The sequence below is a fragment of the Anastrepha obliqua genome, chromosome 3, assembly GCF_027943255.1.
Source record: "Anastrepha obliqua isolate idAnaObli1 chromosome 3, idAnaObli1_1.0, whole genome shotgun sequence".
Classification (NCBI taxonomy): domain Eukaryota; kingdom Metazoa; phylum Arthropoda; class Insecta; order Diptera; family Tephritidae; genus Anastrepha; species Anastrepha obliqua.
Window position 1 is genome coordinate 33,254,044 of NC_072894.1, and position 27,879 is coordinate 33,281,922.

A 27,879-nucleotide genomic window follows, 5' to 3' on the forward strand; every position below is an offset into this window, starting at 1 on the left:
AAAAAAAAAAATTATAATAAAATAACTTAAAACTTGAAATATTTTTAACAATAAAAATGGTTTGGATTGCTGGGTATGTGTATGTGTGAAAGTGTGCATGGACTTATTTCCCTGTAGTTCGGCCAGTGGCAAGGTATTCATTACTCCTACCACTTTTTCCCACTATGAAGCGCTAAAGTCTAGAAAAAGTGTAAGGCCCGAATTAACGCCGAGCAAAAATACGAACTGCATCACCGTTGAATTGGCGCGTCAAAACTTTTACTTCTAGAAAAAAAAACATACGAAAATTTATAACGAGCAGCAGTTGCCAAAATTACACTAACAAAAATGTGTCATTCAAAAGAGTGGGGACGTGAAAAACGCTAACACAAGTGAAAAAACATAACATTTAATATAAGTATAATTAACTTAAATCTAATATTATTTATTGTGCTTAGTGCGTGGCGTATTAACTACACCGTAAAATTCGATTTCAAAGAATTTAGAAACGCATCAATTTAAGGGGGTATTCTGGTTTAGAAATTTGGAAAAAATCGATTTTTTTTGCATATTTTCAAAGTTTAGACCTTAAAAAATATGCGCTTCAATGGATTTTTCAAAATTCGAATTATTTTCGGAGATACAGCGGATTTTGTGACGTGGCGTCTGAGCCGGCCGAGTGGAGCGAATGGCACAATGAACGGCAGATGTTACCGGACGACTTGAGGACTCGTTCTTTCCAGAAAATCGTTTGTATCCCACCCAACCTTTATTTATTCTATACTTTATACTTCTATAATATATACCTGGAAATATATCGCCGATTAATCCAGAGTGAGTAGTAAATATTATGATCTAAGTTATTCTATTGGAATAGTTGCTCAAACTTCAAACGCGATTTTTTCAAAACTACTTTTTTTGAGATGTTCATCATGATATCTCAAGTTCTACTTGACCGATCGCTTTGAAGTTTGATAAGAATTTTTTATTATACATCTGTCTATCGCGCCTGCCTTGGATTTTGAAAAATTTAAGTTTGAAGTATTTTTAAAAAATTTGAAAAGGTAAAAAAAGAGGGTACAAAATTTTGTTTTTTTCATTTGGTGAATTTTTTTCTTTGACTTGGCGTAATCCGATAGCGCCATCCTAACTAATGAAGAATTTTTTTAATTTGTTTGTTTTAGATCACTACAAGGGTTGGAATCTTGTCAACCATGGAGCACCGTTTTTTATGTAGCCCCCACTATGCCGGCCTGTAATTCCAATTTTTTTTTTTTGTGTTTTTATTATTTTTTTATACTTTTCCAATATTAATAAAAACCATAAAAAATTGATAGTAAAAATCTTTTTAATTTTTTTTATCTTAGTTTTAAAAATGCCTAAAATTAAGGCTTCTAGAGCAGAATACCCCCTTAACATTGAATTTGAATGAAATGGACGATTCAAGACCTCTCACAATGTTCGACAGTGGAAAGTTTTTGGTTCTTCCAGTGCCATTATTATACTAAAATAAAGAAAAATAATAGTAATTAGACAGCGAAAACAGAGCTTGGGAGGCGTTGTGGATGCGAAGAGCGCAATAGCATAGCCGTGTTTCAGAAAGAATAATATCTAAATCAAGCAGAAGGTTTTGGGTCGAGTATTAACTGCACAATAGGCTGTGACTGCCACGCTGTGGATCGACAACGCACGCCGCATTGCACCAATGAAACCGAGGAGGAATTGTCCAAAAAAAGAATGAAGATTGTAAGACATTGCAAGGAACCCTTATATAAAACACTAATTAAGTTATTTTCACAGACTCAAACGAGGAATCTGCGTACGCACGGTGCAAATAAAGCCTTCAATGCGTCATTGCACCTTAAATGCATTGTACAGTGGTACAACTTAGATGAAATTTTTGGCAAAACGAATTATAAAAAATTGAACTGTCTTTTACGTATCCTTAATTCACGAGCTACCTTTGCAATGTTATAATTGTGAAGCCTTTCCTTATTAACATCGCAATTCTCAACACCTAAAGGACCCTACTCAATGATAGACCTTTCGAGGTACGCCTATTTGCCTATTCTCAGAGCCTAGAGTCTGCAGCACCCGAGAGTACGCGACTTGCAATGGCATCTCATTGTCGAAAGGACATAGCAAATGGACTAACCTCTGCCAGAAAGAGGATGCCACTTCTCAAGCCGAACTAGAGATGTTTAAGTTTTATATACTTGCGTGTGCTGGGTGTGTGTGTATGTGTGTGTGTGTGATATGGATTTGAATGTGAAACAAACTGTTTTGCAATAATATTAATTTCAACTATAATTACTAAAACTAAATATGTACGACAATCAAAATTAAATTAATTTATAATTAACCTGAAGTGGGTGTAGACAGACGACAGCACAGTTGGGAAATCTTAAGTTTTAATAATGTTGATGTGTTAATGTATAGGTATTTGTTGTTGTTAAATTTAAGGATTTTCGGGTGGCTCATCTGGTGTTAGTAGACTTTGCGGTGCATTATCGAGTTCGGTCAATACCACCGATGGGAATTCGACATGCACCGAATTCGAATTCGAGTCTTCTTCGAGTACGTTCGGCGACGGACGATTTCCCGGTAGGAATTCATCCAAATTTGGAATATATTCTACAGTTACATATTCAGTTGGTGGCGGCATTGAAGCTGTCTCTGGTAAAGGTATTTCAGCAACCTCTGCAACATCTTTGACAGCTGGAGCCACCACCATAGCTGGTGCAGCTATAATTTTAGTCAATTCCGTTATGATTTTCGCGTCTGGTGGTTTTTCTTCCACACCAACCGCTACAGCTGTTGGTATATTTTCATCCCCAACTGGAACATCACCTTTGCCAGCAAATTCCGATTCCATTGTATTATTATTTAAATCTATCGAATTCGCCGGCTCTTTGGTTGTGTTGGGTGCCAATGTTATAGTAGTTGTTGCTATTGCATATTCTTCATCCACATTTTCACTACCAACACCATAGAAATGCTCAGCGTCACCCGTTTCATTCGTTTCCAAAGTGGATGCCGGGAGCTTTGTTGGAGCTTCTAAAGTTTCTAATTTGTCGTTGGTAATTGGTTCGGCTGTAGTAGTTGTTGTTGTTGTGGAAGTCGTCGTTGTTGAGGTTGTTGTTGTTGCAGAGATTGCTGGTAAAGGTGCAAGGAGGAGTGGTTTTATTAAAGGTGGCAACACGTCATCTGCACTATTCAATGGTTGATTTAGTAGTGGCACTATGACGACCGGCTTTGCGTTGGCCAATACTTGTTGACTCAATTGTGTTGGTATAATCAGTGGATAATTGTTGACAAACAGCATCGGCAAAACCGTGCAAACTTCCTGGTCACTTTCGAAGCACAGCGATTTGCCACGTATGCGCGTCTCCTGTTTCAGCATGATGGGGCATATTTCGTTAAGGCGATTGTCACAGAGTATTGGATTGTCTGCAAGAATATATGCAAGTGAAGATTATTAACTATCGAGAACGTGAGGGGAGATGCTGCAGAAACTCACCATCTAAATACAATTCCAATTTGCCAGGAACATTGTGATTCATGCACCTCGTTTGTGAAACTAATTCGGAAGAAATCGATGATATTTGGTTGCTGGTGAGGTTGGCTTGACACAGTACGGGCAAACCATGGAAATCCTTTTCCAATCTTGTTATATTGTTGTAAGCTGCCTTTAAGATCTTCAGATTCGGAAGGAATGTCTGTAAAATAAAGTAAAAAGTATCGATTATTGATACTGATTAATCAATATTTAATTTTTAAATCACTTTTTTACGGAGATCTGGTTTACTGCAAAGGCTTACGCTTATGCGATAGACTGCCTTTCAGAACTTTTAGGTAGGAGCCCTGTCAGGGCAAAGGGATACAAACTCACATTTTATAGGAACTACGGTCAGTTGCAAACTCATACTTTTTAAAATATTGGGTATGGGAATAAGTTTCCGCCCTCGCAAAAGAGGCAGTTGATACTATTTTTCTGTTCGCTCTAGTAATATGCTGGTGACTTGAAGGTGTACATGTGTCAATGGCCTAGTACCACTCCTTCTAATTTATGTCAAAAAATTTGAATTTCAGACCATAGTGCAAACGTTCACCGCACGCGATGGGAATGGTTCAGCAAGTAACTGCGTGTCCCATCAATTGAAATAGAAGTTTATCGAGAGACGTTTGGTGACGACTGAGATGTTTCTTGAACGGCAGAAAATAAAAGGTTTTAAGCATCGCATCGTCACTGACGGTGAAAAATGGATCTAAGCGTCGAAAATGTTGGAGCCTGCCAGGTGAGCCAGATACATCGAAAATGAAAAAAAAAAATTTATGCTTCAAAGGTTATGTTATGCCTCTGGTGTGATTAGAAGGGTGTCTTCTATTATGAACTCTTTAAACCATCTGAAACCATCACTGGCGATCGTTACCAACTGCAGCTAATGCGTTTTAATCGAGCGAATGCGACGTTAGACATGACAAACTGATTTTGCTGCATAACAACGCCAGGCCACACGTTGCTAAATCAGTCCAGAAATATTTACAGGAACTAAATTGGGAATTCTTGCAATTAACATCTGTTCCGATCAATGCAGTCAGCCCTTATTGGAGAGCGGTTCACTTCTTACGAGAGCGTCGCAGTCTGGCTCAATGAATGGATGAAGTCAAAAGAACTCGAATCTTTCGTCAGAGGAATCCGTATGCTTCCCGAAAGATGGAGTTAAGTTGTAACTTCCGATGGCACCTACTTCACATAATATCAGGTATTGCTTGATTGTTTAAATAATTCGTAACTTTGGCTAAGAAAGGGTGGAAACTTATTCCCATACCCAAAAAGTTCTGAATGAAATTGAGGCATGCGAAATTAACTGATCTTCACAAAAATTCACGAAAATTCTCCAACTGAGTTAAAAATTTCCGTAGCAATTTTGGAAACTACTTCGATAGGAATTTTGAACATAGAAAAATACTAAAATAAATAAATAAATAATTGGCGCGTACACTTCTTTTAGGTGTTTGGCCGAGCTCTTCCTATTTGTGACGTGCGTCTTGATGTTGTTTTACAAATGGACGGGCCTACAGTTTTAAGCCGACCCCAAACGGTTCGGAGGTTTACCATTGCCTGCCGAGGGGCGACCGCTTTTAGAAAAAACTTCTTTTTTTTAATCGTTTAAAAATTGTTTATGGTAAAACGTACTGCGACCTCTGTTGTAGCCCTTTGTGCCTGAAGCCTAAAATTGGAAGCTTCTGATGAATCTGAGTAGCTCATCAGGTTTGTTGCATATCGCTAATGGAGTCGTACAACCTAGGCGTACGAATGAGTCTTCGCGGGAGCTGCACATTCGTAGAGAAAGTGCTCTGGATTTTCATCATTCAGTTCCCAAAAATGGCAGACGTTTTTTTCTACTAATTCTACAATCATTTCATAAAATGATAACAAAGGCTGTGGTCTTGTTCTATATCGTTCGGAAGTCCTCTTTATCCAGGTTTATTAACATATTTGATGCTCTTCTGGAGCATATTTTCATACATTCAAGCGGAGATCAATGGCTTAGAAAGTCACAGAGAATGTATTCGAAGATGCACAGCTTCGACTTTAGTCTGGCTCTCTGAGCCGTATTTGTACTGCATTCTCACATAATAACATCTAATCTTGCTGAGAAATACTTCTCTATCCTCAATGTCCTGAGAACAAGGAACATCGCCTGGATACCATACCATAAAGGTCATGACAGCAAAGAACAGGCTGTCTTCCTAGCAAAATTACGCGCTACATTATCAAAGCCCGCATAAAGGAAGAGGTTTGTAGGTTTACGAATCCTTACTAGATACTATACGGATCGTTATCGTTTTAGGAAACTAGAATTAGTAAGAACAAGCGTCTGCCGCTTTTGCAAACTGGACAATGAAACGGTCGAGCATATCCTCTGTGGAGCTGTAGCTCTCGCAAGATGAAGACTAGCACACCTAGGTATGTGACTTTGAATCTATTGGTGATACGGAATAACAAGACTGAGGAAGTGCTAAAACTCATTAGAAGCCTCTATTTATAAGTTCACGGTCAAGCTATTAAGTTATTGAATCTAAACCAACTAGCAATTCTGCTTTCTGAATATGGCAGACGAATTTTTTGTTTTTATTTTGACCCATAATCCAAATTTTTTCTACCTCAGTGTACTTTTCTAAATATGTACATATGGATATATACTCATAAATGGTGATCAGATTGAAGGTAATTTTTCCAATAGGGTGTTTTTTGACAGATCACGCGTGACTACTGTTAAACTAAATACATATTTTTTCAGTATTTCAGCCATTTAAGAACAGCCTTAACATCCGTTGAAAACAATTGTTTGGAGCGGCCTATGAGCTGGAGGAAGCATCGGCCTATATTTTTTCAAAGACAAGGCTGGCGCCAATGTAACAGTGAATGGCGAACGCTAACGCGCCACAATACTTTCTGATGCCTGAAATTGAAGCCCGTGGTCTCCACAACATTTGGTTCCAGCAAGACGCCAGCAACATATAGCCCACAGCCTGTGAAATAATGGATTTACCGCGTCGTCGTTTCGGTGAGCAAGGACTAGTGTATTGGTCACCAAGATCGTGTGATATCACACCTTTCGACTTTTATTTGTGGTGGTATATAAAGTCTAAATGCTTCGTGGCTAAATCAGCTTCGATCGAGGCGTTGAAAGTCAACATTACTAAGATTATTCACACGATACCGGGCGACAGATCGAAGTCCTCCAGCGAGTCATTCAAAATTGGTGTTTACGGATGGCCGAATTACGGCGTAGTTGTGGCCAACATTTGAAAGGGTAATCCCTTTAATCTTAAAAAATAAATGTCATGAATGGTTCTGCACAAAAATAATAAAGATTGCCCAATCAATTTGAAATTTCATTGTTTTATTTCAATTTAAAATTCGATACCTCTAAATTGATCACCCTTTATGTACTGTATAATTGGCGCTTACACCCTTTGTTGGGTGTTTTGGCCGAGCTCCTCCTTCTATTTGTGGTGTGCGTTCATTTTCTCACAAATGGGGTGCTCTACAGTTAAACACCGCCTCGAAACGGCGGATGGTTTTTTTGTGAAGCTTTTTCATGGCAGAAATACACTTAGAGATTTGCTATTGCCTATCGAGGGGCGACCGCTATTATAAAAAACTTTTTCTTCATTTTGGTCTTTCAACGAGATTCGAACCTAAGCTCTCTCTGAATTCTGAATGGTAGTCACGCACAAACCCATTCGGTTACGGCGGCTGTACATCCGGGTACACCCTTTTATGGGTTTTTTGGCCGAGTTCTTCCTCCTATTTGTGGTGGGCGTCTTGATTTTTTCTCACAAATGGAAGGACCTACAGTATTACCCCTCCTCCAGCCGGCGGATGTGACGTTTTTTCATGGCAGAAATACACTTGGAGCTTTGCCATTGCCTACCGAGGTGCGACCGCTGTTTGTGAAACGTTTTCTGTCCTTTGGCGTTTCATTTTCAGGCATTACCGAAGGGTATTCACACACCCATCGAATCGGCTATGGCGCTCCTATATCGCTGTTAGAATTACAGTGTACTTACCCTTTCCATTTCCTTAAGCGTTAGTAGTTGATTATGTGACAAATCTAAAATCTCTAGCTTCGCTAAACCGATAAAGTCCTCCGGCAAGATGCGTTCCAGCTGATTGAAAGACAAGCTTAATATTCGTAGACTGTTCAAACCCATTAGGGCGCCATCTAAAGACTTGAGCTCGTTGTGATCCAAATTAAACTCGAACAAGTATGAATTCTGATCGATATTGTTTTCCTGATGGCCGGTGAGACGCTTGATTTTGTTGTTGTTCAACATCAAATGCCGCAACATAACCAACCCACGTATCTCACTCATTGAGAACTCTTCGATTTCATTGTAAGAGATATTTCCGCGATACAAACGTCGCAGGGGCAATAGCGAATTGTTTAAGGATTTTATGTGATTAACCGAAAAGTCGATATCCTCTAGCATTTCACATTCCAAAAAATCATCTTGTCGCAGATATTCAATCTCGTTGTTGAAGGCATGAAACTCATTCAAGTTCTTGGCGTGTTTGAAAATGCCATCGAAAGTGCGTATGCGATTGTGTTGCACGTGAAGATTCTCCAATTTGTGCATGTAACGCATGCTCTCGGGCAGACGTTCCAGGCAATTATTTTGGGCCATAATCAATTTCAAACGATTTGACTCGGGCAATTCATCATCCAAGTTGCTAATTCGATTCATATTGATGAATAACGATTCCAATTTGTCCAGATGTCGTAGAGTGCCATTGAGGTTTTCAATTTGATTGCGGCCAAGATGCAAAGTGACTAGGCTGGTTGGAAAGGCGCCCTTATCCAAGCGCTTTATGTTGTTGCTAGGCAAAAATAGATTTACAACCATTTGTGTGCCCTTGAGATCATCCTGTAGTACCGAACGTATGCGACAGCGTCCCATGTCAAATGTTTTCACAACTGGCATATGATTCAACATGTGCTTAGGGATTTCTTCGAGTTCATTGTCGCCAACACTGAGATACTCCACATTTGATAGCCCACGAAAAGGTAATTCAGGCACCGATCTAAAAATAGGCAAACAAAGACGAAAAAGAAGAAATATTAATCGAAAATAACCAAGGCAAAGAGAAAATGGTGGTGATAAACTTAAGCATATGAATGGAAAGCTTTCGACGCCAACAGCGCGTTTACGAAACCAATATCAGCTTAAATGTACGTATGTAAACATACATACATATATATGTGTATGTGTGTGTAATAAAATATGGTGTACAGTAGATTCTGTTTTTATGCGGTTTTTTTTATGCGGTTTTGAAATAGTGCGGTTTTTAAAAAATGCATGTCGACCTATCGGGGATTGTACATATAAGCAAGATTCTAAACCAGCTAAGCAAAAAATCATCACAGATTACATCAAAAATGCTAACCCTACAAGTATGGAACCGCTTGCATCACCATCCAGATCAGACGTGTACATTTCCTCAAGTGACGGAAGTGATTTTACGCCAAATCCTAAACGAATGCGCAACATGCGGGTATTGTCTGATTCTATTTCTGACGATACAAATTTATTTTTCGATTCTAACGTTTCTTAAATAAAGATATAATTTTCAAAAATACAATTTTTTGTTTATGTGATTTTATTTAATTATTTCAGATTTATGCGGTTCTTAGCACTTTTGAAACGTATCTATAGTTTTACTATAGAACTGGTAGCTTTTTTTATGCTGTTTCTTGCGGAACGTATATACCGTATAAAAACAGAATCTACTGTATATAAATTATATGTGCTCGCATACTTATGCACACTGTTTTCAACACAGCTACGAGTAATCTTGAAATTGTAAAGCGGTAAAATAGCGGAGAAAAAATATTCCTACATTGAGTAGACATTGAAAACTGAGTTATTTCTCAAGAAACTTCTGCTCATTTTGTAAATGTTTAGCCACTTTTGAACCCTTATATCCATCATTTAGGCTTCCAAGTATGGAAAGAACAAAATAATTTATGAAATGCGTCCACAGCTTAGATCAGTTATTTTAGACACCTTAATTTTCCTATTCCTATTCTTATTTTTACAAATATTCAGAGTACTGCGATTTTATTTAGTGCTAGTTATCAGTCACTCGGTACCGCCACCGCCATATGCAGCGACAACGCTAGGGCTTTCACTGTGCTGCACATTTTTTTGTTTGTCGCGACAGACTAGCGAGTACAGCACTCAGGCAACATTAAGTCCATTGTACTGCACTCGGGCTTCCTTTTTAATTTTCCTTAAACCTACTATCCCTCCGAAGAAATCTGAATAGATCTTGTGGTGGAGCCAAGGAGCTCAGGTGGTCGCTTCTTAACACATCAGTGCCAAAGACCTCAAGCCTGATTCGAGCGAACGCCAGGCAGACGCACAGAAAGTGCAGCGTCTCATCATCCTCTCCACATGCTGGGCAAAGTGCACTGTCTGAGATACCCACCTTTTCCATATTGCTTTGCCCATAGAAAGTGACCCGTCATCAGTCCCACCAGCGGCCTTTAGGCCCTTCTGCTTAATGACAAGAGGAACTGCAACAGTCAGTCAGACATGACAAGTAATATCAGTTTTGTCCATCTGCAGCCTTTTTCAGCCTGCCAAGCTCGCTTGTGGGTTAGAGAAACCCGTTTGCTAGCCGTAACTTTGATGGCTGCAGAAGGGAGTGGCGGAACGGGCTCCAGGCCAAGGAAGTTGGCCTCAGCGCCATTCTAGTCAAAGAATCTTGTAACCCGCGATACCCACGTGTCACGGGAACCATGTTAGCATCAAGATATTATGTCTGCCGACATAGCTTAACCTGGATTTACAGTACTTAACCTTGAAGTGGATGAAGGGCTGTCCAAGATCATGAGTGTAGCTTTGTTGTCGCTGCAGATACATACAGATCTGCCTCTCCATCTGTTTTCCAAACCAAAGCTCATCGCTTCTTGAACAGCATACGCCTCCGCTTGAAACACAGATGCGTGCATCCCAGGAGAGAAATGTAGTTTTATCCCGCTTGATTCCACGTAGACACCAGAGTCGAAACAGAGCTGGGTCCTGGAGCCATCCGTGAAAATACGAGAACAGTGTTTGTCGGGCTCATTTTCTGAGTTTCAGCCTCTGACAGCACCACACTGTATCTCTTGTCAAGTACGACTCCGGATGGCATGGAGCCAAGGGCTATGGCGAGGATCGTGGATCGAAGTCCATGCCTATTCTATAGTCCAAAGCCGGACAGGGGCCGTACTAATTCCCATTATGTTTCAGCCTGCAGATGGCCTTCAAGGTCTCTTCTTGGATGAAAACATCAAGTGGTGGTAGACTAACCAGAGCAGCTAATGCCGGGCCTGAAATAGTCGGAAAAGCTCCAGTGCAACAGATAGCAACAGTGCGTTGCAGTCTCGATAAGCTCCTCTTGACTCCCACGAGAGAGAGTCTACTCATCCAGACCACTGAAGCATAGATTATAATAGGTCTTATCATAGCCGTGTAGATCCATAGAATCTTGCTAAGAGAAAGACCCCACGTGTTGGCAAACATACTCTTGCACTGCCAGAAAGCTGTCAGTACTTTGGATGTCTTTGTTTCCACGTGTGACTTCCAAAGGAGTTTACTACTCCAAGATATTTGATTTCTTTGAAAAGCTGGATTGTGACTCCTTTTAGCTTAGGCAGAACGAGTCTATCAAGCTTCCTCCTTCTGGTGAGGAGGGCAAAACCAGTCTTGGTAGTGTTTGCCGATAGCCCATTCGCACAGCACCAAGTGTCAGTCATATCCGGAGTTTTATGCAATTTCCTGCAGATGTTCACAAGCGAAGGGCCTGTTGGCAGACAACGTCGCCCGCATGTGCTTGTGCGTAGACTCCCGCTTCGTTATGCTACACAGAGTCGCAAGCCAAATAAAATTTCTCGGATTCTGAAGCTGTTGCAGCTGACACTGCCGCTGCGCGATTTGTCTCTTATCAAACAAACTTGAATATTTGTTTTTTTTCGTAACTTTTCTGTGATCCATGAACGTCAAATAACTGATAATGATCTCTTGTTAAATTTGTGTTTGTTTTTCCGCGATACATTGTTTTGATTAAGATCCATATCAGTACTATACTACTTAATATGTACTCGTATGCGGTCAAGTGTGAAATTGTAGGTTTGTTCATGTAAAAATTCTACAGTAACTTCACAGTAACTTAGTTTCCGAGAGCTCCTAAAGAGAAAAATATCAAAGCAAGTACATGAAAGCACAACCAGTAACAATTTCCAAGTTTTACGAAACCTGATTAAATTGTTGGCGGGAAAAATCACAGGACGTAAAAATTTGTTCAGTTGAGCTACGTTGTATTAAATAAAAAAAATAAAGCAAAGAAAATGTAAATTAAAGAAAATGCATCACTCGATTTTTTTCACAATAATTTGCTGTGTTTCATCATCGCTGTCAGTTAAAAAACATTCCATTATCAATCGTACTGCTGCGGCAATCTCAGATTTCATCATATTTTCCCTGCTTCCGTCTATGCATGTATGTATATATATATATGTACATATGTATATTTCCAAATTAGTTAAGAACCAAGCAGTACAAGCACAACACACAAAAGATTCCTTCAATGTTTTCGCTTTGTATGCCTCTCATATACCATACCATTCATCATTGCTGCAGTTTTGCAATGATGAGTGGAGGCTGTGGTTCAGAGGTGCACACCCTTATATTATTTGCCGATTCCTATTTAATGTATAACATCAAATAAGCTTTACAAATTTTATCTATTGTAAAATATATTTACTTATATTCTCTATTTTAATCACCATTTTTATTTAAATTTAGAGCATTGACCCAATTCGCAAATTGACGACCTGCAAAAAAAGCGGCGTGCTACTTATGGAGTGCCAGACTGGTATTTCAATAATTTCTCCTTCGACCTGAAGCGTAAGTGTGTGCTATTATCCACAATCGCCGAGGCTATTCGTCTCTCAATAAATTTTATACAAAAAGCCTCCGCGCGAAACTTAGCGTGTTGAAGTGTTTCACCTTCATCAATCCAGTCAGTGTAATCGGGTTATCCTGTACGCCGACTACATTCAGGTATTTGAATCATAAATAACTACCCGTCAGATTTTATTACTTAGTCAGCATTTCCTCTTGTTCAAACGAGCAAATACCTGTCTAGATCTCCTGTAATTGAGGGCAATATAAGCTAAACCCACATTCAGACTCGCGATGCGGTATGATACTATACAATAGGTTGTGAGCTTCAGAAAGCCTGTTCTGAGCCTGATTATTATAATGAACATGAAAAAGTAAACATTTTGAAGTGCAGTTAGAAGCTTTCATGGTAGCTTGCGTTTTGTAAACCATATTCTATTTTCCGGTGAAGGATCATTTTCACGAAGGCTCTTTTTCTCTGACCTTACGATGATTAAAGTGCTTGCGCAAAGCATCTTATCTAAAATAACAAGCTTTGCAGTGCTGAAGCCAGGAGGTCTGGCGCGCAAGTGCAGTCCTTGGAACGAAAATGTTTTTTTCGTTCATTTTCGGAGACGATTTCGATGAAATAATTTTTCAGAATTTTTTTAAAGTGTGTTCTTCAAAATGTAAAGCAAATTAAGCTTATAAATACAAAACTACGAAAATCCATACCACCTTGAAGAGTTTAAAACTTTGAAGCATTTAAAATGTGAGTGTGGAATTTTCTACTGTTTCCATTAATTTTTTAGGCTGCTGTATTCATGCATACATATATACAGATGTACACATACATATGCAAGTATGTATGTAGAAGTATATGATAAGTAAACTTAGCCTCCCAACGTCATGAAATTCATTCACAATATTGTTTACGGATGCTCTTGTCTGAATTGCAATCTTTTGCAATGATGCAAAAAAAATGGAATTAAGAAGAATGCGCGAAACAAAAACATGTTTATGGAAGACACGCGCACTAAATGTCCTTTGAAGCATATTACATTTTAATTCGAGAACGATTTAAAAAATTTTATAAAATAAAAGGTGTCTTAAGCTACAATTATATTGGGTTCCAGGCCGTAATGGCATTGATGGAAACGAGATACTAGACGGTCTCCTAACCTCAGATTTTGTCAACGAAATACCAAAGCTAAAACTAGTAAACTCCGGTAAGGAGGAGATAAAATCTCTTGGGTGTGCAGGTAACATTTTTCTGATGTGGGTTCCAGGAGATGGGAACAAAGAGGGAAATGAAATTGGCGATGAGCTTGCCAGGAAGGGGACTGAAATGGCCTCAGAGACCTCCTACCCGGTCATCGGCATCACCCTGCACAAATTATTTCTCAGGAAAGCGCAGAAAACAGGGAGTTGAATTTCTTCATTTGCTATTTCGAAAACCCTTTGGCCCCAATATGATATACGAAGGACAGAGAAAGTCCTTTGGACTCCTCGTCATTCAATTTCCAAACTCGTAGCTGTGTTTACCGGTCACTGGACGATCGGCACACACTCGGAAAAGCTAAAGTTACCATTTAACCCCATTTGCAGAAGCTGTGGGGACCTTTCAGAGAAGGAGATTGTTGAGCATTCTCTGTAAATGTCCGGGTTTGACAGCTAGATGATTAAGCTCACTGGGTGCTTCTTTCTTCGACAGCCTGGGGAAGTGCGCCAACCTAAATCTAATCAATCTTCTCCATTATATCAACAGCTCTGGCTGGCTGGCCAAAGATGGCATAAGAAGAGGTAACGTCTAAGAGTTATTCACTACTGACCTCTAGGCGCCACTTTTGAAGGATCTCTTACTTCCTATCCTATTACTATGTAAAACAATATCCACTAGTGAAGCAATTAAATGTTCAAGCTTACATACCCAAATGCAATTACCGGGAATAAAGGCCAGCTGCGATTTAGCAAATTATTTATTATCTAACTATGATCTATCTATGCAACTTTCCATGCAAAAAAAGTGTAAATTATCGCATTCATAGTGGAATTTTGTTTAAATTAAAAATAATTCGCCACATAGCTACATACATACATACATACATATCTATTCTATGTTCAAATACCTTACCTTATAAAAATAATTGTCGATATTTTCCACACCAAGATAGATCTAAAAATAGAAGCCATCCAGCAGACAGCCGTTTATCATCCTCAACGATAACGGAATTCATGGAATGTGCATCACTTTAACAGAAGTTAGACACGTCCAAACTGGTCATTGTGTGTGTTTATGATTAGTCGCGAGGATACTCCAATCAATTGTCAAAACAGCCCATCACCAACATAGACATTATCATTATTAAAGGCACGTCGCAATCACGATCGTGAACGCCATCGTGATCTTTGTCAACAGTAACATGAGGCGGCGCTGGCCAGCGGCGCAAAAGCATGGCGGAAAAAATTTCTGCAGCTATTCCCAGATGAATAATGCAGTGCTCAGTTTCCCCAGCTATAAATGTATGTATGTATCGACATGTATAATGTGCATATATGTTCCTTGTACAGAAGCATGTAACCAGAGCATCATTCACCGTGAAAGCATTTGATGATATGTACATATTTACATGGCCTGCAGGAAATGAACAAAAATTCAAGCTCCACTGTAACTAATGACGAAACTTCTACCTTAAATCAGACTGGAAGCGGGATGTGAGAAAATCTCGTACTCACACTGAATGCCTTATTTAAATGCCATGAAAAGAAATATATTTCTAACAGAGGCTCCTTTAGATGTTTTTACTCCAAATGCTTGATTTGTTTGAATTGTGGTCCTGGACGTCAACATGGCAAGTAATTAATTTATTGAATATATTTTTCATCTTGACAGCTTCTTCAAAGATAACTTGAAACCACGGTCCATTAAGAATCCCTGTTCATATATATACATAATTGGCGCTTACACCCTTTTTGGGTGTTAGGGCGAGCTCCTCCTCCTATTTGTGGCGTGCGTCTTGATGTTGTTCCACAAATGGAGGGACCTACAGTTTTAAGCCGACCCCTAACGGTAAATATTTTTTATGAAAAACCTTTTCATGGCAGAAAAACACTCTTAGCTTTGCCATTGCCTCCCGAGGGGCGACCGCTGTTAGAAAAAACTTTAGTAATATATGTATATGAATCCTCATCCTTTTACTATCTACGTTGACCATAACAATCTTCCCATTTCGGAATGAAAGTGCTTGGTCGGTAGGCCATTTGTTACGGCTATAGTATGTATATTCCGAAATTGCCCTACTACATACTATGGCTATTTAGAAATACTCGAGTGCGAAAAACTTAAGGTGCTCGCCAACAAGAAAAACGCCTAGTGTTTTTTAGAAGGCTCCAAGTCGGAAGGAACACTTTCCACCCTACGAAATACGAGTTACAAAAGCTCAACTATACAGCAAAAAACCTCATAACCCTCCTCAAGGATAAAGTGAGAATACTCATGGGCACTCTCACAGGCCATTGCTGCCTGCGCAGTCATCTGCACATGATTAGGATATGGAACACTGATTCTTGTCGTTTCTGCGACCAATTCGAAGAGACTCCAATGCAGCGTCATAAACCTTCGGCCATTCATTGCCAGAAGCAAAGCACATACACTCAGTCCAATAAGTCTTAAATTTAATAAGGAAACTGTGTCCAGATAAGGTACTGCGCTGAGCAGAGAGCACAAAAGATCATGAGATTGAAGTGCAAACATCAAATCAATCTTATCTAGAGGAAAAAAGATACGAGAGCTTACCGACCGCTAGCTGAGATCTTCAGTCTTGTACACAAGAGCAGTGATCTTGCAAATAGCGTCAAGTGCTTGTGGTGACAGGAGTACAGGGAGAGCCTCTCTACATTGGAAATACCAAGCAGAGAGCATCTTGGTTTTGCTTAATAATCCTAATTGCCGCCAGTTAACGCAAAGAAGCACTGGAGCATTTTGTTGAACTCGCCTAATAAAGGGTAGTAAAGTTTCAAACACCGGCCGATTTTGAATAAAATACAATTTTTTTAGGTAATTATTATCATTTCTCTTTATTATGATAATATTGGTATGGCTAAATTACGTATGGAACAAAATCCGCCGCGGCCTCGGTGGCACACCTCCATCCGATGGTACAAATTTTCGATGACGCTGAGGCATAATTGAGGTTCGATGCCGTTAATGTGACGAATTATCTCATCCTTTAGCTCTTGAATTGTTGCTGGCTTATCGACGTACACCTTTTCTTTCAAATAACCCTAAAGAAAGAAGTCCAACGGTGTCAAATCACATGATCTTGGCGGCCAATTGACATCGCCGCGACGTGAGATTATTCGGCCATCAATTTTTTCGCACAAAAGAGCCATTGTTTCGTTAGCTGTGTGATAAGTGACGCCGTCCTGTTGAAACCACATATCGCCCACATCCATATCTTCTAATTCGGGCCTCATTTTGGAAAAAATACGACCCAATGATGCCGCCGGCTAAAAACCGCACCAAATGAAATGCAAAAAAAACTTGATGTTTAGGTGTGGTTTACATTCAAGATCGGCTCTTGAAATTTAACCACCCTTTATATCTAAGGGGATCATTGCGCCTGTTAAGAAAAAGATGAAATTGCTGTTCAAAGCGCTCTATAACCACTTCCTTCAAAGCTCTCTGTGAAACTTTCGTGTACAAGCAGTTCTAAATTCGCTATACGCTCTCCATTTTCAAACAGCGTGACGTTTTCCCACAGGGTATTTGCAATCGCGTGCTTGCGCATGCCAGTAGCACAGTAGCAACAGCAGGTGCCATCAGAATTTCTTAAAACAATTTAATTCATTCAGTTATAAGCAATGATAGAGGAGGTTATGCAGCTCCTTGCAGCCTGTGATTAAATGGGCTGTGCTAGACAAACATTCAATAAGAGAGTCAAGATTCGCATGCTTGCGTATGCAACCAGTTCTGTGAAGCTCATCTTAGTAGTTGTTGTTATTGTTGCACTGCATACGCGCGCATGCGTGCGAAGGAAATTAGAAATTCTAATACCAGACAAATGGTCGTTAATTATGGTGTGGATCTATTTTTAGTGACTACAGTTGTCAAATGTGGCGCCCAAGACAAGTGTGTCAGTTGACAGGTTGACATGCGCTGTAGTGGAGAGGAAGTGCTGCATTCCGGTCAGTGTAAGCTACATACATATTAAATTGTGATAATTGATTGGCATTTGTTCGTCCTTGGTTTTTATGGCTGAAAATTATTTATCTTGAAAAAATTGTCTGTCTTTGTTAGGGATATCAAAAAGGAGGAATTAGAGAGGTGTGAGGAAGGGAATTTACTTAGGAATACTAAATTTAGCATCAGAAAAACCCGTATATGCTAGTCGATTCAAGCAAGCTAAAAACTCAATTGAAGACGATCTGCAATCAGTTGCCAACAAATTTTGCCACACAGTTTACGACGTCCATTTTTCCAAAAATGGAAGGAACTTTTTAAGTTTAAAAACTTTTTTTTTAGATTCATGGAGCTAATATTCACCAGCCTTTCAAGGGTGTGTTAATACGAGTAAAAGGAAGATCATCGTGACCAACGTCCACGTTAAAACTCAGTAGTGGTAACATTAGCACTCAACACTTTCTATCCTATCAACTGCGACAGAAACCGATTATCGGAACACCTATTTTAATGGCCTGTGTCCTCATTGATAGGGGATGGTTGCATATGTAGAAGCCCATGCAAGTGGGGAAAGTTACTGATCATCATTCACTTGGGAGTGGCCAGGAGATTCTTCTGCATATGGTTCAAGCAGCTCACAACTCCCGGGATTAGCCCAAGTATCCTCTGGGTAGCTTCCGAACCTCCGTTCGAGAGCGAGCCAACTTGAGAAGGCGAAGCATCCCAGGATAGCTGGTTGTGTGCTGCGTTTGGAACCCGCCACGTAAAAATTCGAAAAGTCTACCAGAAAGTTCGACGGCTTGCAGAAGGCTTTAAAACCGGGGCGTTTTCATGTAAGAACAAAAACGGCGATCTGGTGACTGCCATCCAGGGCATACTTAAATTACGGAGGAAACACTTCTGGATCTTATTAAATAGTGACAGCTGCGCATGTCACAGAGAATGTGAAGATCCCGATACCCCAATCGTCGACGACGGAATGGTCGTTCCGCTACCCGACCATGACGAGGTGAGAATAGCGATAACGCGGCTAAAGAACAACAAAGCCGCGGGCCCCGACGGACTGCCGGCAGAGCTATTCAAACATGGCGGCGAGGAGCTAGTAAGGTGCATGCATCAGCTCCTATGCAAAATATGGTCGGATGAAAGCATGCCTGCCGTTTGGAATTTAAGTGTGCTCTGCCCAATCCATAGAAAGGGTGATCCTGTAATCTGTGCAAATTATCGCGGGACTAGTCTTCTAAATATCGCTTATAAGGTTCTAGCGAGCGTATTGTGTGAAAGGCTGAAGCCCACCATCCACCATCAACCAACTGATTGGACCTGTGTAATCAATCGCTCAAACTATAAACAAAAAATTTTGTATTTAATTTAATAGTCATACAAAAACAACATCAATCTAGAACATAAAATGCATCCTGTATGTATTTTTCAAAGCATATACAATTACACACACACACTCGTATGTATGTATAAGTAAGTATCAACTGTATAGGGATGTGAAATGATATAGTTATAAGCAAAATGTCCCATATTTTTATCCGGCCATGGACTATCACTTCAGCAGCATTCCCCAAAAATGTATGGGAAGTTACATATGAGTGTACGTTCTTACAAAAACAATAAACAGCAGTCTATTTTTTTCAAGTTATCACTTTAGTACACTGATGCCCGAAAATGTCTTATGGGCAAGCAATTCTCATACATTGAAATAATTTGTGTATTTCTGTGTACATATATGTGTATGTGTGTTTGCATGTAAGTAAGATCTTGGAGTATTTCAACAGCCCTTTTGAAAACTGCGAAGCTTACTACCTGTTCGACGTATACAACAGTACACAAGAGCAATACAAAGCTTAACACAGCAGCTGCCAGCAAAAACATTATTTTTAAACAACTTTATTCTGTATAAAAATGTAAAAAAAAATAATTTCTTATGAGTGAGCATAAGCGAGCAGTGATTTGAATTTGAAATTGAATGTCTACGAGTTTTATAATAACAAAAGTACGAGTATAGGCTTTGGGCATCGCCGCTTTAAAAGAAGCATCATTTGCGCCTTATCAGCCACATTTTGTTAGTGAATGGAGACTTCAGATACGTCGTTATGCTAACACGTCTTTTTCAGTAGATAAGAACTGAAATAAGTATATATGTATGTATGTAAGTACCAGATACTCGTAGTAGACTATGTAGTCGATTTTTTCGTTTTCTTGGCATGAAGCCAATGCCTACTGGGCTTTTAGTTTAATTTTTCTTACTTTTCATTTTTTGTTTTTTTTTCGTAAGACTACTTTATTATGCAATTTATTATTATGCTCGCATTTACTATGTACTGTTTATCACTCTGAAGCTGCCTATAAGAAAGTCTTTGACTAATCGTGCCACATGTCTGGCGAAGGAATGTTGCATGTCTGACACTTCACTATGCCCAATTACTTCTACAAATGCCCACTCTGCTGTTTGAATATTGACGCGCTTTGTCTCATATCCGCTTGGAAAAGCTACTTGTTATTTCAGAGAAAATTCTTAGGACTCAAAAGCGTGGATATGAAAACTTTTGCCAAAGAAATTAGCAGGCAATATTCGTATTCTTTTTGTTGCACCACAAAACGTGGGCAAGAGAGGATTTGAAGTTTGTTCATTTCAAACAAGACAAAACGAAAGGAAAAAATTGAATAAAATTGGCTAAATTAAAGCTTTACACACAAAAATACTGTGAAATATAGTATATACGTGTACAGAACTCAGTAACTAGGCACATATGTATGTACATATAGACGCCAATCACATGCATTGTCAAAGTGACAAATTCAAGGTAATGGTTAAGGGGTATTCTAGTGTAGAAATGCGAAAAAATCGTTTTTTTTAGTGTCACGACTTCTAAACTGGCTCGGCTGGACCGCCACAGGGCGTAATTGCACCCAAAACATAACTATATATTTCAAAACGTTTAACTTGATTTCTCAGGTTCTACTATACTTAACCGATTTACTTGAAATTTGATGTGAGCCCCCTTAATATAGGGTTTTTCAGTAAGAGCGCTTCAACTTTTGAACTTTTTTGAATAAAACACAAACGGTTTGACTTTTATAACTAATTTTTTTTTATTATCGAGTTTGAACATATACATTTAAGTATGAATAAAATGAAAGAATTCGATTTCTTTTGCATGACCACCGCGTGCACGTTTTAAGAAGTCCAATCGTTGAACCCAATTTTCGACCCCTCTTTTGCATAAATCGGCCGAAATTCCAGCAATTTCGCGTTCAATATTGGCTCTGAGCTCACAAATCGTCGCCGGCTTGTTACTGTAGACCAATCTGTAGACCAATCTGTAGACCAATGACTTCACATAACCCCAAAACGGGACGGCTTGTTAAATGGGCCGTAAAATGGCCGTAATGCTCTTAAAGTAGCAGCAACAGAACGATTATTTTCATAAAAAATTTGCACGATTTGCAATCGTTGCTCAAGTGTGTAGCGTTGCATGATGAAATGTATACTAATGAAGTTTACAAATGACAAGCGAAAAATAAAAAATATTGCGTCGTTCGCCCTCCCTATCGGAAAAAAGTTGAAGCGCACCAATTGAACAACCCATTATAAAAGGTTATAAAGGTTATAAGGTATAAAAGGTTAAGTTTCAAGGGCCGGTGTTGATTTTGAATAAAATACAATTTTTTTTCTCTTTATTATGATAATATTGGTATAGCTCAATTACGTATAGAACAAAATATCGGCCAATGGCCGCAGCGGCCTCGGCGGCACACACATCCGATGGTCCAAATTTTCGATGACGCTGAGGCATAATTGAGGTTCGATGCCGTTAATGTGCCGAATTATCTCCTCCTTTAGCTCTTGAATTGTTGCTGGCTTATCGACGTACATTTTTTCTTTCAAATAACCCCCAAGAAAGAAGTCCAACGGTGTCGTTGACGTTTAGGTGTGGTTCACATTCAACATCGGCCCTTGAAATTTAACCACCCTTTATATATCTACCGTACTTACTATTATTATAAACAAAATAAAAATTTTTACTATTCTTTTTTGAATTCCGAAAAGTAGTAAATAAATTTATCATTTTTTCGAACAGCCGTAATTTGGCGAAAAAAAAAATTTTTTTTCGACTTTTTTGTAGTAAGAGCGATAGCAGCATTCATCAAGATTAATAATCTTTTTTATTTTTTTGTTTCAGATTATTAGAACGCTTGCAATGGTGGTAGGTGTGGCGCGCCTTTTTTTGTTTACCGCCCACTTCAACAACTTATAACTTTTTGAGTTTTTCGTTTTTTGAGATTTTTAATTTTTTTATGTATTTTTAAAACATTAATAAATATTTTATTAAAAAATGGATTGTAAAAATATTTTTTATTTGCTTTTTATAGCACCCGAAAGAACACCACAAATTCATGTCTCTACCCTAGAATACCCCCTTAAGTTAAAAATATAAATAACTAGCAAATATATGATTTTCATATTATTTATTTCTTTATTCTTTATTCAAGCGTTTTGGCATCAACAATATTTTTTGTTTTTCTATTTGTTTTTGAGTAAATATAAAATATAAATTGAAAATCATGAAAAAAATCTTTTCCTGACGATTGTTTATTCATATGCGTTGATTTGAAATTTAAAAACAATCTTCTTTTTTCCTGATCATCCATGAATTTTTCGTTTCAATTTATATGTTTTATTAAGCATTGGAGCTTTTTTAACCATTATCCATTTATATTTTTCAAAAAAAAAACGAAAAAAAAAATTTTTTCCACGAACACATAATTTCATTCGGATTTCACATTAAATTCTCAAATTTCGTAAGAAATTATTCACTGTTCCAAAATCACTCCAAAAAAATTCACAAACAATTTTTACATGTTGCACTTACGTTTTTTCCTTATGACATCCAAATCAGAAAGAAATATTGACACATTGTAACTCACACTGTCAATTTGACAGTTCAGTTCCGCCCCAAGCGTTAAAAAAGTAAGCGACATTATGGCTGGATCAAAAGAACGCTGTACCCGTTGCCAGTGCTCCGAATTACAACCAAACTTTACGAAACCCATTTTCAATACTTACTTAACAATGTGCGTAAGTTTGGTTTAATTCGGTGCAAAGACACGGCGGGTCCACGTTTTGGCATATATTTCGAGACCCTAGTCATCAATAGGTATGAAAATTACCCCGTATTAAAGCACTTATCAACAGCTTTCATTTGATATCCATATTGTACAAACACATTCTAGGGTCCACGTTTTGATCTCTATCTCGAGACCCTAGTCACGGAGCGGATGGAAATACTCCGAACTAAAGCATTCACCAACAGCTTCCATTTGATACCCATATTGTATATTACATACACATCCGAAGGTTACCCGGGTCCACGTTTTGACCTATATCTCGAGACCCTATCTACCAATAGGTATCCAAACTATACGGAAACCATCTTCAATACCTCCTTAACAATGTGTGTAAGTTTGGTTTAATTCGGTGCAAAGACACGGCGAGTCCACGTTTTGGCATATATTTCCAGACCCTAGTCATCAATAGGTATGAAAATTACCCCGTATTAAAGCACTTATCAACAGCTTTCATTTGATACCCATATTGTACATACACAACCAAAGGTTACCCGGGTCCACGTTTTGACCTATATCTCGAGACCCCAGTCACGGAGCGGCATGAAAAGTACTCTGTACTAAAGCATTCACCAACAGCTTCAATTTGATATCCATATTGTACAAACACATTCCAGGGTCCACGTTTTGGTCTCTATCTCGAGACCCTAGTCACGGAGCGGATGGAAATACTCTGGACTAAAGCATTCACCAACAGCTTGCATTTGATACCCATATTGTACATGCACATCTGAAGGTTACCCGGGTCCACGTTTTGACCTATATCTCGAGCCCTATTTCCAAAATAAGATATAATCCATGTTACTCGTGGATGATGTAGCTTTCGAATGGTGAAAGAATTTTTAAAATTGGTCCAGTAGTTTTGGAGCCTATTCATTACAAACAAACAAACAAACAAACAAACAAAGTTTTCCTCTTTATAATATTAGTATAGATTAAGTGCCAAAAATTAGTCTATTACTTACATCGACCTTTTTTAAATTTTTATTATCTTTTCAGAAGAATAATAGGCTTTTATCCTTTTTCCCTTACTTTAAAATTTTATCAATGGTAATCATCCGAACGGAAGCATCCGAAATCAGTTGTCAAATTTTAAGCAATCTTTTATTATTGAATCATGGGGGGCCTATTTACATTTTTCGTTGCATCATCGGCATTTCCAGTCGGATCTAAGAATATGATGTATCGATGCTTTTGTCTCGAACATACGAGTACAATTTGTTGTTTGTTTCAAAGTTCGTTGACGTCAAGTACTCCGTTCTAGTACTTGCCCGCCGGATTTCAGTTCCTATCACCCTGCCGTACCATCCTTATGCCAGTAAAATAAGTAAACGTTTGCTAATCGCCGAAAATCATTAAAGATTTACTGAGAAAGTCTTTCGATTCAAATGCAATTTAAATTTTTTTTGTCGCATGTCATATCTCCAGCATTTGCAGTCGGATCTTATCACAAAACAGTAACAAGACACAGTGACATTACAAATTACAAGCAAAACAGCTCGCCGATCGGCAGATTGTTTGTATGAAAAGCTTTTTAATGGCAAAAATGCAGTCGGAGGTTTGCCGCTAACAGAAAAAACTTTTTCTATCATTTGGTGTTCGTACCTACAATGAGTTTCAAACCCTTACCCTACCGAATGGTAATCATTCACCAATCCATTCTGCTACATATTAAAGTTTATTATTTCTTTATTGTTGTTACTGTTCCTACTACGCAACTGCTATCAGTGTTCTTCTCGGCACGCTAAAATGCCCACGACATTATAAAGTCATAGTAAAAGTCAAAAAGAAATTTCATTTACAAGAATATGAATTATTTGTACGCATGGGGCACATACACATGCACATATCTATGTATGAGTATTTTGATTAATAATGGAATATTTCATTTATGCTCTGCTGTACTTATCAAACTTTCGTCTTATAATATTTTATTATATTCCATATATTCCATTCTTAAAAATGTCTAGCTACAGGAATAATACGAATTGCTATGCGTGCCATACTATGCTATGTATATGTACATACTACTAAAAGCGCATTAATAAATAGAACAAAGGTTCTTAGTGAGGAAGTCATTCCTTAGGCTGTGAACAGAAAAACATCCTCGGTAAGGAAGCCTATTTTCGGCTGGTAAGACAGATTTGGGTGTAAATGTACTCAATGCAATAACCAATAATGGATACCAGATCAATGAAGAAATATGAGTTTTCTCCGTGTAGGTGTTTCAAGTCCGACAATTAAATGACGAAAGAACTGAAAATATTTGACCGTAGTATTCGCCGCATGCTGAAAAATGATCGTAAAGTCAAGCCTTACAACATACAAAAGGCGCATGACCTCACACTAAAGCAGCAACAAGTCAGACTTGAGGTAGCGAAGGAGATGCTTCGCTTGGCCGAAAGCGGTAAATTTTCGAACATTGTGTCTTCTTACGAAACAATTTTACAAACTGATTAATTCGTAAACTCCCAAAACGATAAACCCTATCGTTCATACGAGAATTTGAATCATCGATTGGCCACCAGGAGACAGCACCCGCCACAGGCATTAGTTTGGGCCGCAGATGGGCGCACTCCAAGCGTTTTCATCGAGCCGGGCGTCAAGGTAAATGCGAAATATTATGGGGAAAGTTTTCTGGAGGTTGCTTTCAAGCCGTGGGCAGACAAACATTTCGGTAGCAGACCATGGCGTTTCAACAAGACTCGGCACGGCCTTACACAGCTCGAGTGAACCAAGAATGGCTAAAACAACAACGTTCCGAACTTCATAACTTCCACATAATGGCTCTTAAATTCACCAGATGCAAACCCGATGAATTATTCTCTTTGTGCCATTTTGGAGAGCAAGGACCGATCTAAAAAATTCACCAGGCTCGAGGCGCTGAAAAAAGCCATTGTCCGCATGTGGGATAAAATACCTGCAAGTCACATTCGGGCAGCTTGCAATTCATTTCTGGACCGTCTCGAGGTCGTAGTCAAGACAAAAGGTGGTCATATCGAGTAAAAGTAAATTGATTCTTAATTTTATATTATTTTCACACATTTGTTTCTTTGAATTGAATAAAAGTAATTTACCAAACTAAGTTTGTGGTCTTTTTGATTGGTTACACTTGTATGTTATTTTTGTATCAGTTGGCCATGGCACAAAAGAAATTGTAAGTGCCCAGAATGCCTAGTGGTGCTCACATTGATTCTAATTCTGGAGGTTTCATTTTGCATTCGTCTCTTATATTGAATTCTTTTTAAGCTTTTTCTCTCCAGTATAGTTTTTTCTCTCGGTATCACTGATAGGTTCACGAAAATACTTTTTTTGGGGAGAATTTTAGCTTTTCATACCCATATAAGGTTATTTCGCAGTTCTCGTCTGCAAATTAAAATAAATAGATCTGATCTCTCTCTCTCTCTCTCTCTTCAATAATTATACACGTTCAGCACTTGTCTTCAAGTGTATTATAATTTTGTTCATATACATAGCTTTCGTTGGTAACAGCATAAACAAATCGAGGGAGATACACAATTTTTTCTCGAATCTCGGGAAAAGATGATTCTAGCAGAGCTTTATAAATAGTTGTCTCCCGCCATTTTGTAGTCTACAGTTTTCAATTCGAACGCGCCATAGTGCGACAAAGTTATCCACACCATGACACGACTGTGGACTTAAGCACCTTTCCTCCTTTCTTAGGTCATGGAAATAGTAATTATATCCATAGAATTTCTTTTATATTTGCATTAAATACTATTTTTTCCATTCACCGGCATTTGAAGGGCGAAATTCGATGCAATCGCAAGTATTTTGCGGCTTTCCTTTAGTGTCAAAGCCATCGCAGTTTAGCCTTTGTAGTTCTTACTATAGCAGGCGCTTTGTTTCACGTAAAGATCTACAACGTTTAGACTTTGACCAATATTTTTGACAACTTGGTGATTTGAAAGTCCCTCAGAGGTCAAATATTGATTTGTCCTTTTACACGATCTGCGAAACCTTTCTGCTTTCTCATTTTATTAGAATTAAGAAGTTTTCGGCCGAACACAATAAATGCTTAAAAAACGATTCCTTTTCACATCCGCGAAATACAGTTAGATGCATTTTCGAGCAAAGTACAGCCTTCACTTGAATTATCAGAAAACCTTGGATTACTAGATCAAATAAGGTTGATTTAATAACCGTTTGCTTCCATAAAAATTATTGCCTCTAATAAAGGATACCGGACTGCATACATATCTCTACATCGAAAAGCTCAGAATGTTGGGAGGAGTTCATAAATTTATTTGTTTTATTGTAACTGAAATAGCCACACTCAGCTCTCATATAACGGTTATTTTCAAAAAGAAAAAAACGCGATATCTCTGTTATAAGCAAATCAGTTTTGATATACCGAAAATACTGAAGTAAAATTCTGAAAAATGTCTCACCCATTTATGGGTAAATTCGTGCTTTTCGATAACGCGTTGCACGTGTTGCAGGTCACCTCCTTTAGGTTAGATTAGCATAGGTTGACCTGGATGGCTGAAAGCCATCACATACTCGTAGACCTATTGGTTCTTAGTGGTACCAGATGGAGCCACCTTATTTAGATGCGACATAATTGTTATTCGCCTCGCCCACTTTTTATACATTAAGATGGATCTGAAGATATTGACATCTCGTCAAATTGGATTGAAAGCGGTCTGTCTCAATTGATTAATTTGTGTTTTTTGTTAAAATTTGTTCCTATCTACTGAAAGCCGGAAAATCGCCAAATGATGTGTCATCATACCAACCTATTTCTCTGCTACCAATGCTGTCCAAACTTTTTGAACGACTGTTACTGACTCGAACGCAGCCGATTATAGAAAACAAGAGCCTTATTCCAACGCACCAATTTGGGTTTCGAAAAAATCACTCCACAATCGACCAAGTTCACAGGGTTGTTAGAACCATAGAGTGTGCGATAGAGGAAAATAAAGGAAAAGGAAAATAATAAAATTTGCGCAGCGGTGTTCCTTGACGTCTTGCGGGCGTTTGACAAAGTTTGGCATACGGACTTACTCCACAAACTAAAATTGATTTTGCCCAGGAATTATTGCGAAATTCTTTCTTCCTACCTTGATGGCAGATACTTTCATGCCAGACTTGACAACGCCTATTCTTCATTG

General features: G+C 38.6%; 1 protein-coding gene across 1 annotated transcript in view; it reads right to left on the reverse strand.

The window, feature by feature from the left end:
* Positions 1-1,133: 1,133 nt before the first annotated feature.
* LOC129241058 (leucine-rich repeat protein SHOC-2) overlaps positions 1,134-27,879 on the reverse strand; it is a 66,784-nt gene continuing 40,038 nt past the window's right edge. The window contains exons 3-5 of the mRNA XM_054877205.1: positions 7,564-8,578; positions 3,500-3,698; positions 1,134-3,429 (exon numbers count right to left, since the gene is read on the reverse strand). Coding sequence (XP_054733180.1) covers positions 2,438-3,429; positions 3,500-3,698; positions 7,564-8,578 — 2,206 coding nt within the window. The 3' untranslated portion in view covers positions 1,134-2,437. The remainder of the gene's footprint in view (positions 3,430-3,499; positions 3,699-7,563; positions 8,579-27,879) is intronic.